Source organism: Pelodiscus sinensis, chromosome 17 (genome assembly GCF_049634645.1).
Source record: "Pelodiscus sinensis isolate JC-2024 chromosome 17, ASM4963464v1, whole genome shotgun sequence".
NCBI lineage: Eukaryota > Metazoa > Chordata > Testudines > Trionychidae > Pelodiscus > Pelodiscus sinensis.
Window position 1 is genome coordinate 31,284,502 of NC_134727.1, and position 16,582 is coordinate 31,301,083.

Here is a 16,582-nt window from a genome sequence, read left to right on the forward strand (position 1 = left end):
ATAAAAGAATATTTCTCTCTTGTTAGCAAAAAAAAAAAGGATTTATTATGTGAGATACTGTGAAAGGGCTTTAAATCATTTTAAAATGAGTTTCATCTCATCTCTTGATCACCCACAACAGTGGAGTAAAAATCCAGTGGAGGACTAACACGAGCCTTGCAGTGCATACTTGCTTATCTACACATCTCAGCTTGCTATTGTTGTTTATTATATGAATTACTGTAGTGCATAATGGCCTCAGTCCAGGACTCCATTGTGCGGAGTGCTGTACAAATACAGCAAAAGATGGCCCTGGTCCAAAGGGGTTATAATTTAAACAGTGGTGACCAGTGCTCCTGCTAAACTGCAGGGCAGCACAGCTTCACAGGTGATTAAGCAGCCCCACCCAGTCAGAGGCTCAGGGCTCCATGCATGGAGCTGACTGACTGTGGGGAGTTCCCAAGGGGGCCACATGCATCCACCTAGGTGGGAGGGGTCAGCCAGCAGTTGGCAGGGGGGGCTGGCACCAGCGTCCATGTCCCCTCCCCCCCCATTCCCTGCTCTCACCAGCAGCGGCAACGGGGGAGGCGCAGGCTGGGTGGGTGGCTCCAGACCGCGGCTGCACCATTCCAGGGAGTGCTGGGAAGAGGTGGAGCAGGGAAGGATGGCATAAGGGCAGAGCAAAGGCAGGGTGGGAATGGAACAAGGGCAGAGCGAGAAGAGGTGAGGCCGGTGCCCCCAGTCACACTGAATTTAAATAAAAGTAAGGTGCTAAGCATTGTCATACAGCCACGTCAAACAGCAGGGAAGCTGCCCAAAAGGGCTTATCCTGAGTCTAGGGAGAGCAGTGCTCAAAGCTCCCACAGAATCCATTTGACTAGGATTATTCCGAGAGAGATTAGGGCTAGCACCTGGAAGAGTGCTCTGTGACGTGCTATTGGACAGATTCAGGGTAGTTAGACGAAAGGCTGCTTACTGAACAAGTAAAGATTGTGTATAGATCACACCTCTACTCTGAGATGATTGATGGAGGAAGGGCTTGCTTATCAGAGACATTCGTCTTGGGCTTTGTAGATTTCACCAGAGATTTTGACTGCATTCATAGAGGGTTGTTGCAAGATTTTCCATAACAATATGGGCTTCCCAGAAAGACACTGTCCCTCTCTAAGGCCAGGTCTACACTAGACCTGGTTGCTTGGCTTAAGATACTCAGCTCTAGCTGTGTAGAGGACGTAGCTGGAGTTGGCTTACCTTATGCCAAACTTGGCAGCATCCCCACAGTGGGAGGCTGATGGGAGCAAACATCGTCCTCCGATACTCCTTACAACTGCGAGGCATATAGGTGCTAGCCGGAGCTGCCCTCAGCGTTCAATTTACAGGTCTTAACTAGACCCACTAAATTGATTTCCAAAAGATCGACCTCCAGCATGGCAAGTGAAGACATGTCCTAAGATGATGTACAAGGGTTCAAAATATTAGGAAAGAAAGTGGAGAGACTGACCAGCTTGACTTAGATGTTAGAGTGTGACAGGGATGCCGCTGATCACCTCTTCTTTTCTGCATTATGATAAATTGTGATGCAAAAAGCAATATCAAAGGAAGACACAGGCCTTAAAAGGAATAGAGGAAAACTTCAAGATCTTGACTTTGCAAGGAACATGTTTGTGTTGGACCCATATGATGATCCTATGAAAAAAGTCCTCTACTGCTATCTAGGGACATTCAGTATAATTTAATCAACTAATTGACTAGCTGATTAGTCGAGAAGCAGGGGAGCCGCAGCAGGGTTAGCTCCCAACTCCTGACCCCGGAGGGTCCTAACAACACATTTTCCTAACACAAAAAGCTGAAGCACAGCACAGGGGACCCGATGCGAGCTGAGACAGCTGATTCCTGGCTCCTCCCCTCTGCTGTGCCCAGCCTTTTAAATGTATTAAAGCGCTCAATACATTTAAAAGGCTGGTGCGCAGCTGGGGTGGGAAGGAGCTGGTGCGAGCCGGGAACCAACTGTCCTGGCTCTCTGCTTTTTAAATGTCTTAAGAGCCAACAGGCTCTTAAGACATTTAAAAAGCAGAGGTGCAGTGTCTGGGACTGGGTGCAAGCTGGGAATCAGTTGATTGACAGATTGCACCCAGTCCCTGCTACCCTCTCCCCCACTCCCCTGGAGACAGTGCTGGGGGGAAACAGCTAAAAAGGCATCAAGGGACGGGGGGAAGTGACTAGCAGAGGGACTAGTAGACTATCCGATAAGTTTATGCTTCCTGGATAGTCGACTAGTCACATCCTTTCCGCTGTCACACCTGAGACTGTCCAAGCAGAATGAAGAAACATCCAAAAGAAAACAGCAATCACGATTATTGAAAGAGAAGTCAGAAATGAAAGTGCACATGTGATAGATAGTGAAGAATATTAGAACATTGGAACATAACAGCGTCCATACTGGGTCAGAGCAGTGGGCCAAGAAGCCCAGTATCCTGTTTTCCAGCAATGGCTGGTATCATTGAGAGGGAATGAACAGGGCAATTATGGAGTGACCCATCATCCCCTGTCATCTAGGTCCAGCTTCATGGACCCTGAGAGCATGGGCTTGCATCCCTGATCATCTTGGCTAATAGCCTTTGATGGACCTACCTTCTTTGAACTTGTCTCATTCTTTTTTTTTTAACCTAGTTATACTTTTGGCCTTCACAATATCCCCAGCAGTGAGTTCCATATTGTGCATTGTTTCAAGTACTTCCTATGTTTATTTTAAACCCACTGCCTTATTAATTGAATTGAGTGATATCTGGTTCTTGTGTTGTGGGGAGTCTTCCCTTTCTCCACACTACTCATGATTTTATAGGTCTCTATCATAGCCCTCGAGTCATCTCCTTTCTAAGATGAACCATTCCAATCTTTTACATAGTTTTGAAACTGTTTATTACCCCTACTAATTTTTGTTGCCACTATCCAAATTCTAACTTTTTTAAGCGTATGCAGTATTCCAGGAGTGTACGTACCAGGGAGTCTCATACAGGCATTATAATATTTACTGTCTCATCTATCCCTTTCCTAATGGTTACCACATTGTGTTAGCTTTTTGACTGCTGCTGCACATTGAACAGATGTTTCCAAAGGACTATCCATAATGACTCCAAGATCTCTTTGATGATTGCTATTTTAGAGCCCATCATTTTGAATGTATAGTTGGGATTAGGGTTTCCAGTGTGCATTACTTTGTATTTTTCAATCTTGAATGTTATCAGCCATTTTGTTGCCAAGTCACCCAGTTTGGTAAGATCCCTTTGTAATGCTTCACAGTCTGTAAAATATGAAACTCTGGAATTGTGTCAGTAAATAGAATGTGTGGTTGGCTTATGCATGTTAAGGAACAATATACAGTAAAACTCCAGTGGTCCGGCATCCATCTGGAACCCGGAAGTGCTCTGGGCAGCCAGACAATTGGAGCTACTTTGCCCCCGACTTCCCCAAGTAAGCCACTGCTGAAACTGACCAGTGGCTGACTCCGGGAAGCCTGGGGCAGAGCAGCTGGGGTGCTGTTGGGTTGGTCCCGTAGCATACCTGAGATTTTGATTTTTTCTAAAATGTGCTGCGACCGTAGGCTTCAGTAATGTGGATGCAACATTTCATGTTTTGCTGAGCGCTCAATGATCCTGGTACTACAGGTTGGACCTCCCTGGTCCTGCACCCTCGGAACCTAAGCAGTTCCGAACAAGGCAGTTTGCTGGACCAGCGGAAGTGGCATTGGCAGGGCTCTAATCTGGTCTGCTGTCCCCACTCTGGTTGGTGTGGTTCCCTGCCCCCAGCAGCTGGCCTGCTCCGCCTGGTTGGGCTCCACGCCCTGAGCCAGCAGGGCTCCCTCCTTCAGTTGCCGGCCCTGCTCTGGCTGCCAGTCTGCTTGCTGGACTCCTTGCCCCCAGGCCACTGCCACCAGACTAGCTGAGCTCCCAGTTACTGATAACCTCTGTGGCTGGATCTTTCTGGTCCAGCAACATCTGTGGTCCTACCCAGACCATGGATGTTGCCAGAGCAGAATCCCAAATTAGAGAAGTTCAACCTGTAAGTTGACCTCAAACATCATAAGCAGAAACTGTAAGGGTATGTCTACACTACAAAGTTAATTCAAACTAACAGTCGTTAGTTCGAATTAACTTTCATAGGCGCTACACATACAAACCGCTAGTTTGAATTTAAATCGAACTAGCGGAGCACTTAATTCGAACTAGGTAAACCTCATTGTATGAGGACTAACGCCTAGTTCGAATTAAGTAGTTTGAATTAAGGGCTGTGTAGCTACCTAATTCGAACTAGTGGGACACTAGCCCTCCCCAGCTTGCCCTGGTGGCCACTCTGGGCACCACTAGGGAAACTCGTCTGTCCCCCTCCCGGCCCCGGAGCCCTTAAAGGGGCACGGTCTGGCTACGGTGCCCGTGCCAGGTGCAAGCCTGCCAGGACCCAGCCAGTAGACCCTGCACCTGGCATGGCACGAGCCAGCCAGCCGCTGCCACACAGCCCTCCGCCTCTTCCCGGGACCAGGCTGGCGGCTCCCAGGAGCCTGGTCAGGGCAGCAAGAGGCAGGCGCCCACCTGGTCTAGTGCGGACATCATGGACCTCATCGAGGTTTGGGGGGAAGCCTCCAATGTCCACGACCTCCTCACTAGGCACAGGAAAGTGGCCGTCTAGGGCAGGATAGCTGCCAGCCTGGCCACCCAGGATCAGGTTTGCATGAAAATCAAGGTGGTCGAGTGAGACCCCGACCCTGAGCTTAGAACATAAAAACATAAGAATGGCCGTACTGGGTCAGACCAAAGGTCCATCTAGCCCAGTAGCCTGTCTGCCGACAGCGGCCAACACTAGGTACCCTGGAGGGGTTGGACCGAAGACAATGACCAAGCCATTTGTCTCGTGCCATCCATCTTCAGCCTTCCACAAACAGAGGCCAGGGACACCATTTCTACCCCCTGGCTAATAGCACTTCATGGACCCAACCTCCATGAATTTATCTAACTTCTCTTTAAACTCTGTTCTAGTTCTAGCCTTCACAGCCTCCTGCGGCAAGGAGTTCCACAGGTAGACTATTTGCTTTGTGAAGAAGAACTTTCTTTTATTAGTTTGAAGCCTGCCACCCATTCATTTCATTTGCTGTCCTCTAGTCCTTCTATTATGGGAACTAATGAAGAACTTTTCTTTATGCACCCCCTCCACACCACTCATGATTTTATAGACCTCTATCATATCCCCCCTCAGTCTCCTTTTTTCTAAGCTGAAAAGTCCCAGTCTCTTTAGCCTCTCTTCATATGGGACCTGTTCCAAACCCCTGATCATTTTAGTTGCCCTTTTCTGAACCTTTTCCAGGGTCAAAATATCTTTTCTGGGGTGAGGAGATCACATCTGTACACAGTACTGAAGATATGGCGTACCATAGTTTGATACTTCCCCTACTCCTCCTTCCCCTGGCTTCCCCCTTCCAGCTCCCTCCTCCAAGGTTTCCCCCTCCCCTCTCCCACCCTCTCTCTTCCCCTCTCCCACCTCCTTTTCCCAGTCTCCCTGAGTTTTGTTCAATAAAAAGAGTTTCTATTTTTGAACACACGTGTCCTTTATTTTGTACATCAGGAAGGGGGGCTAGGGAGGGGTAAGTGAAAGGACCCTTTGCTGGACCCTAGGCACTGGTGGGGAAGTGAGGAGCTCAGTCTCGGGGGAAGGCGCAGGGCTAGAGGTAGCCAGCCCTCAGTGTCGCCTGGGTCTCCAGCAGCAGTTTAAAGGGGACTGGGACCATAGTAGCAGTTTCCCAGAACCCCAGCCCCTTTTAAATCAGTGGATCCTGGGACATCTGCTCCCTTTGTCTCCCCCATCATTGCCTCTGGTACTGAATAAGGAAATACGAGTGAGTGGCTTTTACTGTGTTAATGAGCTCATAAAGTATTGTGAATTGCTCTATGGCACTTTCATACAACTGAAGATGCACTCACTAACTGGGAAGATAAAGTCCCTGAGCAGAGATCCTACAGAAGTTCCAATGTTCCATTTGAGTTCCACTGAAAACCTTATTACAGGATTTTAGAGATGTGCAGGGCATTTGGAACAGAGTTGAATTTTAGTCTGTTATACATAAAGGATTGACTCAATGTCCTATCCTACGGTTGTTCCATAGGCAAAACTCCTATTAGTAAGAATTCCATGCCTGGCAGGATACTTTAATGTGGTGAAAGTGAAGATGAACACAGACTTTGAGAACAGAATTGTCCTATTACAAAAATATTGCAGTAAAAAAATACCATCTGTTGTACGTTCACGACCTCATAGAATTCTGTTCTCATTAAACAACAGAAATATGCTCAGTTTTGCTTTTAGTACTGAACCTATCATTTGTCAAATATATTGTAAATTGTTAAGATGTTGAATAAAAACAGTTTAAAGCAATCTATTTTCATCTGTGTTGCATGGAGAAGAAACACCCAGGGCTTTTTTTTTATTTCAGCCAAAAGGAAATGGCTCTTTGGGTTTACAGTCTTTTTGGGGACAAATAACTTATTTCCCAGTGGTCATTAGCTCAGCTGACAACATATCTAAATTTTGACTGGCAAGGGATATTAGTAGCTTGTCAAAAAGGCTAAATATGCAGATGTCATTTGAAGAATAAGGTTTCCTGAACCTGGTAATTATAAAGTTAAAATGTGCTGGGGCATGGGGAGTAGGAAATGTTAATATTATTTTGCATTGTTTGATTTCATTCTTTTATTTATTTATTTTTTTCTCATTTATAATGCTTACGTACTCAGGAAGTTGAGGTAGGTTTTTTACTTTTAAATTGTAAATAGCAACAGAATGAAAGTCTAGAATTTGTAACAATACAATGTATATTTTATTCTAAACTGCCAATCTTGGTTGTTAATGTGTTTGAGTTCCCAGGTTACTTCTCTCCCTCCCATCCAATTATACATCCAGTAGATTTAATTTATGAAATGCATATGAATGGTATAGTTATTGCTTTCTTTATTCATTAATTACAAGGTAAGCCTGATTGTCAGTCATTACCTGTGTTTTCCTGCAGAGTTATTCATATAGAGTAAATGACATATTATTTTTAGATCATGACTCCTGTCAGAAGTGATGTGAGATATAGTTAGGAAATGCTGTGGTAAAAAACAACAACATTGTGACTTATTTGTAATTGTTTCATCCAGTTTGTAATAGGCTTGTATTATCCTTATTTTTAAATAGTTGTTTAATGTAATTGTAGTAAAGAATTATCATTGGGTTAACTGGGTAACCCAGAATATTATGGGATGGAACCATGTTCTACCCATCGTTTACTTCCAGGTTAGTCAGTGAGAGTTCCTGTCCCCCGACTTCTCGCTCTGTTGTAATGTAGTTAAATAAAGCAGGGAAGTTTTTGGCTTGTGACTAGACTTACTGTTGTTGCAGTGAGCAGTCTCTTGACAAGATGATCGGTCTCTTGACGAAAAGAATAAATTAATAATCCCTGAAGAAACAGGAAGCTGACAGCTTATCTATCTTCTGAGCCAAGAAAATTTGGAAATTGATGAAAAGGAGAGAGGAAAAAATTCCACTAAACTTTCCATGGAAATACGCCTATTTTCCTATCCGTTATTCTGCCAGCTACAGGCCGAATTTTGCCTTGACCAGCACAAAAAGGGGAAGCAGATATATTCACTGTTGCACACATGCTGGCAGGCAGGATACATTTCCATGTGGAAGTCTAAGGGTATGCAGGGCCAGCTCGAGCCATTCCTGCGCCCTGGGCAGCGTGGCTCCACCCCCAGGTGCACAGCAAATGCACTGACCCACCACCTGGCGCGCTGCGCACCTTACAGCTGCAATTGGGCATGTGGCGCCCCTTACAGCTGCCATAAGGTGCCCCCCATAGGTTGGTGCCCCGGGCAAATGCCCGGCTAGCCCCCCGCTTAATCCGGCCCTGAGCGTATGTGCATTTGGGAAAGTGGAGCCAGAAGTAGAGACAGGAACAGAAGGAAGGTAATGGAAAAGGAGGGCCCTTTGTTTCAGGGGCAGTCCCTGGCAGTATTATGGATATCCCACCGGTTTGTCTCCAGCAATCCTAGGGGAATAGATGTAGGCGTGAGAGCTGGGATCCCTTAAGAGTGAAATGGACACATCCTCCATCTCTGGTCCCACTTCATGTTGAGAGTACGTCTACATTTGAGTTGGAAGGTGTGGTGGCAAGCTTGCTTAGGCATGCCTGCACTAGCTCTGCACGAACTAGTGTCTAAAAATAGCCATGTAGACCTTGCAATACTGGTAGCTACATGCTGCAAGAACAGTTCCACTCGACCACCTAGGTATCATAGTATACTAGGACTGGAAGGGACCTCGAGAGGTTACCGAGTCCATTCCCCTGCCCTCATGGCAGGACCCAGTACTGTCTAGATCATCCCTGATAGACATCCATCCAAACTACTCTTAAATATCTGTAGAGATGGAGATTCCACAACCTCTCTAGGCAATCCATTCCAGTGTTCAACCACCCTGACAGTTAGGAACTTTTTCCTAATGTCCAACCTAAACCTCCCTTGCTGCAGTTTAAGCCCATTGCTTCTTGTTCTATCCTCAGAGGCCAGGAAGAACAATTTTTTTCCCTCCTCCTTGTGACACTCTTTCAGATACCTGAAAACTGCTATCATGTCTCCTCTGAGTCTTCTCCTTTCCATACTAAACAAGCCCAATGCTTTCAGCCTTCCTTCATAGGTCATGTTCTCTAGACCTTTCATCATTCTTGTTGCTCTTCTCTGGACCTTCTCCAATTTCTCCACATCTTTCTTGAAATGTGGTGCCCGAAACTGGACACAGTACTCCAACTGAGGCCTAATCAGCGCAGAGTAGAGCAGAAGAATGACTTCTCGTGTCTTGCTCACCACACAGACTGTATTCAGGCTGCTCGCCCAAGCCACCCTCTATGCTTCCAGGGGTGCACAATGCTATTTTTAGGGGCGAGCTGAAGTAAACTTATTGCAGGTACATCTATTCAAGCTCAGAATTACACCTCCCAGCTCAAATGTGGACATAATGTCAAAGCAGAAGAGTCTCCTGCACTGGGACAGCTAACTCTGTTGTTGATACTGTCCAGAGTTCTTGCCTGCCTGTTAAGGCTCATCCAGAATATTCTGTTGACATACAGTGAACCCTCGTTTATCGCGGTAGATAGGTTCCAAACCCGACCGCGATAGTTGAAAATCCGCGAAGTAGGGACATGTATATTTAACATGTATACAGCGAGCCCTCGCTACTTTGCGGTTCGACCATCGCGGATTCACGTATATACATAATGTAATGAAAAAAGTCCGCGAAGTCGTGAATCCGCGATGGTCGAACTGCGAAGTAGCGAGGGTTCACTGTATTTTCTTTTGGGTGCATTTTTAACTAAAGAGAATTTTTCATTTTTTGTTGTTGCTGAAGAACCAAATCTTGGAAAATGGAAGATGTGGGGGTTTTGTCAAAATCCAAAATATTTTGGCTACAAAATGAAATGTTTTGATTTGGCTATGTTGCAGACCGGGGAATGCAACATATAAAGGAGAAACCCAAAATACAGTTCCCATCAGGTACCATAGCCGTATTTACTCAATTGAACTATTTCATGTTGTGTTGAATGTGGAACTTCTGTGTGAAAACTGTCAACATTTTTTTTTCATTTTCATCTAAATTTTCCTCTTTAAAGTGTACTAGAGCTTGGGCTTTTTAAAAAGACGATAGGTTATTCATTAAGATTGCTGCAGGCAGCAAATTGTGCTATTCTGGCAATACATTTAAAAGCAAACCCAATAAAGAGTTCAAAGATATGTGTCTAAAGATTCAAGTGCAACCCACTGGTGAATAGTGATAGAGATGCAGCCGTGTTAGTCTGGTCTAGATGAAACAAAAGACAGGACTCTGCAGCACGAAAGCTCATCACCTAATAAACCATCTTGTTAGTCTTTAAAGTGCTGCATAGACCTGTCTTTTGTTTCACCCACTGGTGAGTGTTTCTTGGAACTCACTCTGTGGCTGAGCTGCAATTCTCTTACAGTTCCAGCTACGTACGGTTGCCATCTGTCCAGGTTTTCTAAGGATTTTTTTTTGAAGGAGCTATCTTACGAAATCTGTACACACACTGCTGACTGTCCAGTTTTACAGACTCAGGATCATCCCAGATATCCTGCTTGTTGTTTTGTTCTTTTGTACCTGAGGGATGGCAATCTTAGTACAGAGTCTAGCTTTTTAACGCAAGCCATAGAGAATTGCATTTTCTGGAGATCACCTGTTAATCCCCCAGTGTTGACGAAGATGGTGGTCACATTAGCCCTATATTACATTCAGCGACAGAGAGCATGTTTAGACCTAAATATAATCAAACTCTGTAATACACTGTTAAACCTACAGCAAGCTTAAGTTCTGTGGTTTACACAGCTGCATAGAATCAAGGGCAGGGCTTGATCAGGCTTTTCTAGCCCTGTGGAAAAGTATAGATCTCATTAAAGACTCCACTGGTATTGTACAGTGGTGCGGAAATTGATCCTCAAACTGCAATCCTGGTTAAAAAAGCTGCATAACTGTCTATTTCTGTGCAGCAGCTCTCATTTTGGTTCATTATTTTGCATTTAGAAGTAATTTTTTAGCCAATCTTATTGCCGGTTGCATTTTTATTTTATCACTGTCCGTGGCAGACTGTGATACAATTTGCCACAAAGAACGATCACCTACATTTCTGCACAGTTTGATGCCTCTTTATGCAAGAGCAGGAATGCCCCCTTCCCCCGACCCAGAAAAAGGTTCCCCACCATTGTACAAGAGACATTAAATAGCCTTATACCAGTGTAATGGAGTTTGTTGTAAGAGCAGCAATAAGGCAGCAGCTTAAAAGAGCCATTTACTGTGAGAAATATTAAGTGTCTGGTAGTTGTAAAAATATGGCTTCAAAATTCATTTATCAATTAGTTTAAGGTGATTTTCTACCATCTGCAAAAAATCAACACCAAGTCCATGCATCACTTAAACCATAATCTCAGGTATGAATTAAATGTGACATGAACTTTTTTCTGGGCCTTCTGCATGGAAATTAATTGGAATCATGAATCACCCTTAATATTACTGATCGAGCTCCTTGCTCAGTGAGTGCCATTGGGTTGAAACCATAGTGGTAAGTTTTTCTTTTGTCCAACTGTTTTGTAGCGCTTTGCTTCACAGTTGAGCAGTTGTCTCTCTGAAGCTTTACTCTTGTAAATCATTAGGGCTTTTATTAAAAACAAAACAAAACAAAAATACCAAAAATAACTCAAAGATTTTGTTCTCTTTTGCAGAGTTTTTTCTTATTTTTTGTTGGGCATTTTCCTGATATTTTGACATGAACATTCTAAAATAAATACAAATATTTCATCTTTCTATTTTACTTTTTTTTAAAAAAATGAGAGACAAATAGTACTGGAAGATGGACTACACACAGATTTAACAAAATCTGTATTTTGCACCTTGTTGAGCACAAGTTGTGTTTTCAGTAAAATGTTTATGTATCACTGAAGTTAAGCTAAAGCCCTTCTCAAGTGCCTGCACATTTTGTACTTCGGGTTTATCCTCCACTCCTGATTACAGAACTGCCTCCATATGCCCGCAGAATAAGAAATCTTTCTTGGGCTATGAATTATTAAACAGTTTTTGTGACTTTAAAAACAAGCAGCAAAATGAACACTTAGAAAACCGTAAGTAGGAAAAAGAGAATATTCTGCTACCAGAAGAAAGGACTCTGTTTAAAAAAAATCTCATTAATCAAAAGTGATTAATGCTTGGTAAATCTAGCAGCACAGCAGAATCAATTACAAAACATTGTTTGAAAATAAGATTTTCAACATAACAAAGCTAAGGAATTCAAAGGCAAGGCTGAATCTCCATTCTTGGTGCCAAATCCTGTCCTTTTGAAGAAAAAGCCCAGAATGGTTTTGATGCCTATGAAATAAATTATAAATAATCATCATTGCTGAAGCTGCTACTAGGTATCATCACTCTCTATGGTCTTTGCAGGCTTTGGGCCAGAGTCTCTTAGCCCATATGTGGGTGCACAAAGGGAGTGGCATAGAAAACCCTCTTCGAGTCTCACTGATACAGTCAATGTAAGAGCCAGGCAGAGCTTATAGTCAAATAGTGATGTACTACACCATGGTAAATTGGAGCAGTTGCACAAAGATCAGTGGAATTATTCTGGATTTACACTGGTGTAGGGTAATCATGTGAACCTGATTTGGCACTTAATGTATTCTCCTAACAACATATGGTCTACATTATTGCCACCAGTTGTTCTGTGGTATTGTGAGGTGCTAGAAAATGATCTGGAGATCACAGAACTTACTTGATTTAAAATCCAGACTTGAAAAACCAATTTTGGCAGAGAGCACTGAAGTGACATGCTGTACCCTGAAAACTTTTCTGAATTTTAACTTTCTAAGGGGTGTTCAACTTAAAAAAACAATGAATAGTCTTGCAACACCTTAGTGACTAATGAAAAAAGAAGATGGTAACATGAGCTTTCGTGGGCATAACCCACTTTTTCAGATGAATGGAGTTATTAAAGGTCGCTGTATCTTATGCTGTATCATGTTAATGGGTTTAGCTAGATCATTTTTATTTCATTTTCAGGGAGCAATGAGAAGGCCAATATTGTTCGTAAAACTGTTTTTTAAAAAAGAAAAAGACTGCTTACATTTTCTCTAAATTTCCTATTTTTCCTCCCATTTAGGATGATTATTTCAGAAACTGGAACCCAAACAAACCATTTGATCAAGGTAAAAACAGTAATTTTATTGGATATGCTCTGCTAAAACATTTTCTTTTCTTTTCTTTTCTTTTCTTTTCTTTTCTTTTCTTTTCTTTTCTTTTCTTTTCTTTTCTTTCTTTCTTTCTTTCTTTCTTTCTTTCTTTCTTTCTTTCTTTCTTTCTTTCTTTCTTTCTTTCTTTCTTTCTTTCTTTCTTTCTTTCTTTCTTTCTTTCTTTCTTTCTTTCTTTCTTTCTTTCTTTCTTTCTTTCTTTCTTTCTTTCTTTCTTTCTTTCTTTCTTTCTTTCTTTCTTTCTTTCTTTCTTTCTTTCTGGCTGTGCCATGACTAATCGATTCAAAATTAGGGGTTATTTAAATCTGGGGGGCAGAGATACCTGTAACTGTGGGGCAGAGGGGACAGAGTGAGAACACCCAGCTTCATCAGTTATAATCTAGAGAGGCATGTGACCCCACATGCTCCCCCACACTCATTACCTGTCTGTGGGTTTGACCTAGCCTTGTATTTTTCAACTGTACTTTTTCAGCACTCTTGTATTCCTATTTGCATTTGGGGTAATGTGTCTACTTAGAAAGACACGGTGTAACTGTTAGTCAAGATCTAATAATGCCATCTTTAAAATGAGTTACTTAACATACATTAACGGTTGTTGAAAACGGATTTGAACAGGTATTTTTGCATCTTAAATTGTTTTATTGTATAACACTTAAGTACCCATTACTTGCATTAAGTGGCTTTTTAAGGCTGAGAATGGACTGCAGAATTGGTTCTCAGGTCAAGGTGGTGTTGTATATCTGCTGTTGGCTCAGGTCCTTTCTACACTACACAGCTTTTAGCAACATGGCCGCATTGACACAGCCGAGTTGCTGAACGTCAGGAGGCGTTCCACCCCAATGAGACACGTTTGCATTATTGGCAGGCGAACGCTCTTACAGACAATGACACAGGTTTATAGACTCCTACTGGGGTCACCTGCTTCTTTTATCAGCCTTTTGGTATTTTTCCACGTCTCTCCAATGTGCCTCCCTTCAGACAAGGGGAACAAGTGTCCTCTCCCAGCTTCAACAAAGCCATTATACCGAGGTGTTTGTATTTTGAATAGATGACATGGAGTGCCATTTTCTTTGGCCTGGAAGGGACTTCACACAGCCCTGCTAACTCATGGTGGATCCACATCCAATACAGTATAATCCAATTATCCACTGTTCAGAAGTGAAACCGACAGACTCCCCAAATTGTCACAGATACCACTGACTAGAGCCACACTGGTGTAACTCTCCATGTGCATATTTCTATTCTGTAATAAGTGTGTCCATAGAAGGAGGCATGAGGCATTGGTATAATTACGACACTAAATTTCCCCATGTAGATAAGACCTATAACAGCTGAGAGAGAGAACATATATGTTGTAATAATACAAGGGAATAAACAAGGAGATCACAAGATGACTGAATTCTAGTATTCAATTGAGGAAACACACTTCTTGCATTCAGCTTAACAGGCAAAAGCAACATTAATTCAACATGCAAGCTGAAGAAAAGGAATCTCTGTTTCCTGATAAATTTTATTCACCTTTGATATTTCAATATGTAGTATCAGATACTGTGAAAACTGAGTTATGTATCAAAATATTTATGTGCACAGCCAAACCTTAGGATAGTGTCTTATCTGACCCAGGAACCTCTGTCAATTCACCATCCCTTAGTACCCTGCATTGCAGCTCTCAGCAAGGGTTATGAATGACAATGGCTATGTCTAGACTGCATCCCTCTGTCGACAGAGGGATGCAAATCAAGCACATCAAAATTGCTAATGAAGCAGGGATTTAAATATCCCGTGCTTTATTAGCATAAACACAGCTGCTGCTTTTTTTTAAAATGGAGCTTTTTCAAAAAAAAACCAAAAACGGACACTCCAGACACGGATCTGTCAAAAATAAACCCTTTTTGGACAGATCCTGTATTCCTCAAAAAATGAGGTTTACAGGATCTGTCCAAAAAGGGTTTATTTTTGATAGATCCACGCCTAGACTGCAGTTTTTTCGAAAAAAACCTCAGTTTCGAAAAAAAGCGGTGGCCATGTTTATGCTAATGAAGCACGGGATATTTAAATCCCTGCTTTATTAGAAATTTCGACATGTCTAATCTACATCTCTGTCGACAGAGATGTGTAGTCTAGACAGCCAAAATCTTCGTTTGGACTTGAAAACATGACCCATCCCCCATAGGGAAGTATTAGCAACTGAATCATAGTGGTACTGCAAGGGTAAAGAAAATGTTCTGAAAGGAAGGATGTGATCAACATACCGCTGTCTTCCCTGCTGTGTATCGAAATAAGTCAGATTCAGCAAGGATGAAGGAGCCAACTAGTACAGAGCAGCACCAGGAATGTGCAGTCAGAGTCTGACAGGCCTGTGACAAAAGATATTGTGCCACCGACCCTGGTAACAATAAGCAGGTCAACAATCTCAGGGGCCCAATGTATATGAGAGCGCCTCCTGGGATAGGAAAAAAGAAACACAAGTTTTCTATGTAATATAGCCAGCGTGATTGACTAGAAGCAACTGGAAAAAGCACCTGAATGTCTTGCTAGAAGAGCATGTGGAGCAGTGATGCCCTACAGAATGTTCTCACGGATGACATGCTGACATTTTGGAGACAGAAATGCGCTCTTCAGGGAGTAGGCCAGGGAGTGGAAGACATTTGTCCTGGGGATCACAGCCGAATGTCAGTGGACACACTAAACACCGTGATATTCTCAGGTGTGTTGTGCTTGACAGTTGATGTCAGTCCAGGAAAGGGCAGTGGAAACAAAGAAACTATAATAATCCATTTGTCTTCAAGGCAGTCATGAAAGTAATGCAAATTGATAATAGGCCATCACTGTGCACTTAAGAGCAGAAGGTTCCCTTTTACCTTGGTAGTGAGCCACAGTGCGGTTAGCCGGGTGACTCTTACTACAGTTAAAAGGCAGAGTTGCAGCGGGGGACCAGACATGAGCTGGGACAGCTGAGTCCTGGCTTGTGCCTGATCCTCTGCTGAGCCTCTCACTCTTCTGTCCCTCCACAAAGATGGTGCTGGGGGGAACAGCTTTTAAGCCATCTCCCCCACCAGCTCCTGATAGAGGCAGCAAAGCGGGGGAGAAGCGACTAGTTCAGTTGTGACTCTATGCTTATTGGATAGTCAACTACCCGACTAGTCACTTACATCCCTAATTTGTGTATTTCAAACTGTAGTTGCACCTGGGGAACACCCATAGACAAGATACTTTTATTCTAGATAGTTGAGTGAGGAAGGCTTGCTAATCGGGGCAATGAGCCATTAGGAAGAACAATAGGCCAGAGAAAAAGCTCATCTCCAACCTGAGGAACCTTCCTGAGAATGCTACAGACAATCTCCAGTAACAGCTTTTATGACTCTCCAAAGACATGTGATGTGACCACATGTCTTTAGACTCCATCTTCAAATGTCAGTGTTTTTCACAGACTGATCTGGGAACCAATCTCTGAAAAAGACGGTTCCCGCCAGATGCAAAAGCTATATAAGGCAGGGAGTGATGTCATCTGGTGTTCTTTGGACTCCTGAGGAACAAAGACTGAACTGGGGGAAGTGCTGGAGTGAGGCTAACAGGTTTTCTAGCCTGTAAAGGCAGTCCCCAGGTTACGTACAAGATAGGGACTGTAGGTTTGTTCTTAAGTTGAATCTGTATGTAAGTCGGAACTGGCGTCCAGATTCAGCCGCTGCTGAAACTGACCAGTGGCTGATTCCAGGAAGCCCGGGGCAGAGCAACTCTGCCTGGAGCTTCCTGTAGTCAGCGCTGGTCAGTTTCAG

The 16,582-nt window shown here is 43.3% G+C and overlaps 1 protein-coding gene across 1 annotated transcript in view; it reads left to right on the forward strand.

The window, feature by feature from the left end:
* SPOCK1 (SPARC (osteonectin), cwcv and kazal like domains proteoglycan 1) overlaps nucleotides 1-16,582 on the forward strand; it is a 637,569-nt gene that overhangs the window by 213,184 nt on the left and 407,803 nt on the right. The window contains exon 3 of the mRNA XM_075900445.1: nucleotides 12,719-12,764. Coding sequence (XP_075756560.1) covers nucleotides 12,719-12,764 — 46 coding nt within the window. The remainder of the gene's footprint in view (nucleotides 1-12,718; nucleotides 12,765-16,582) is intronic.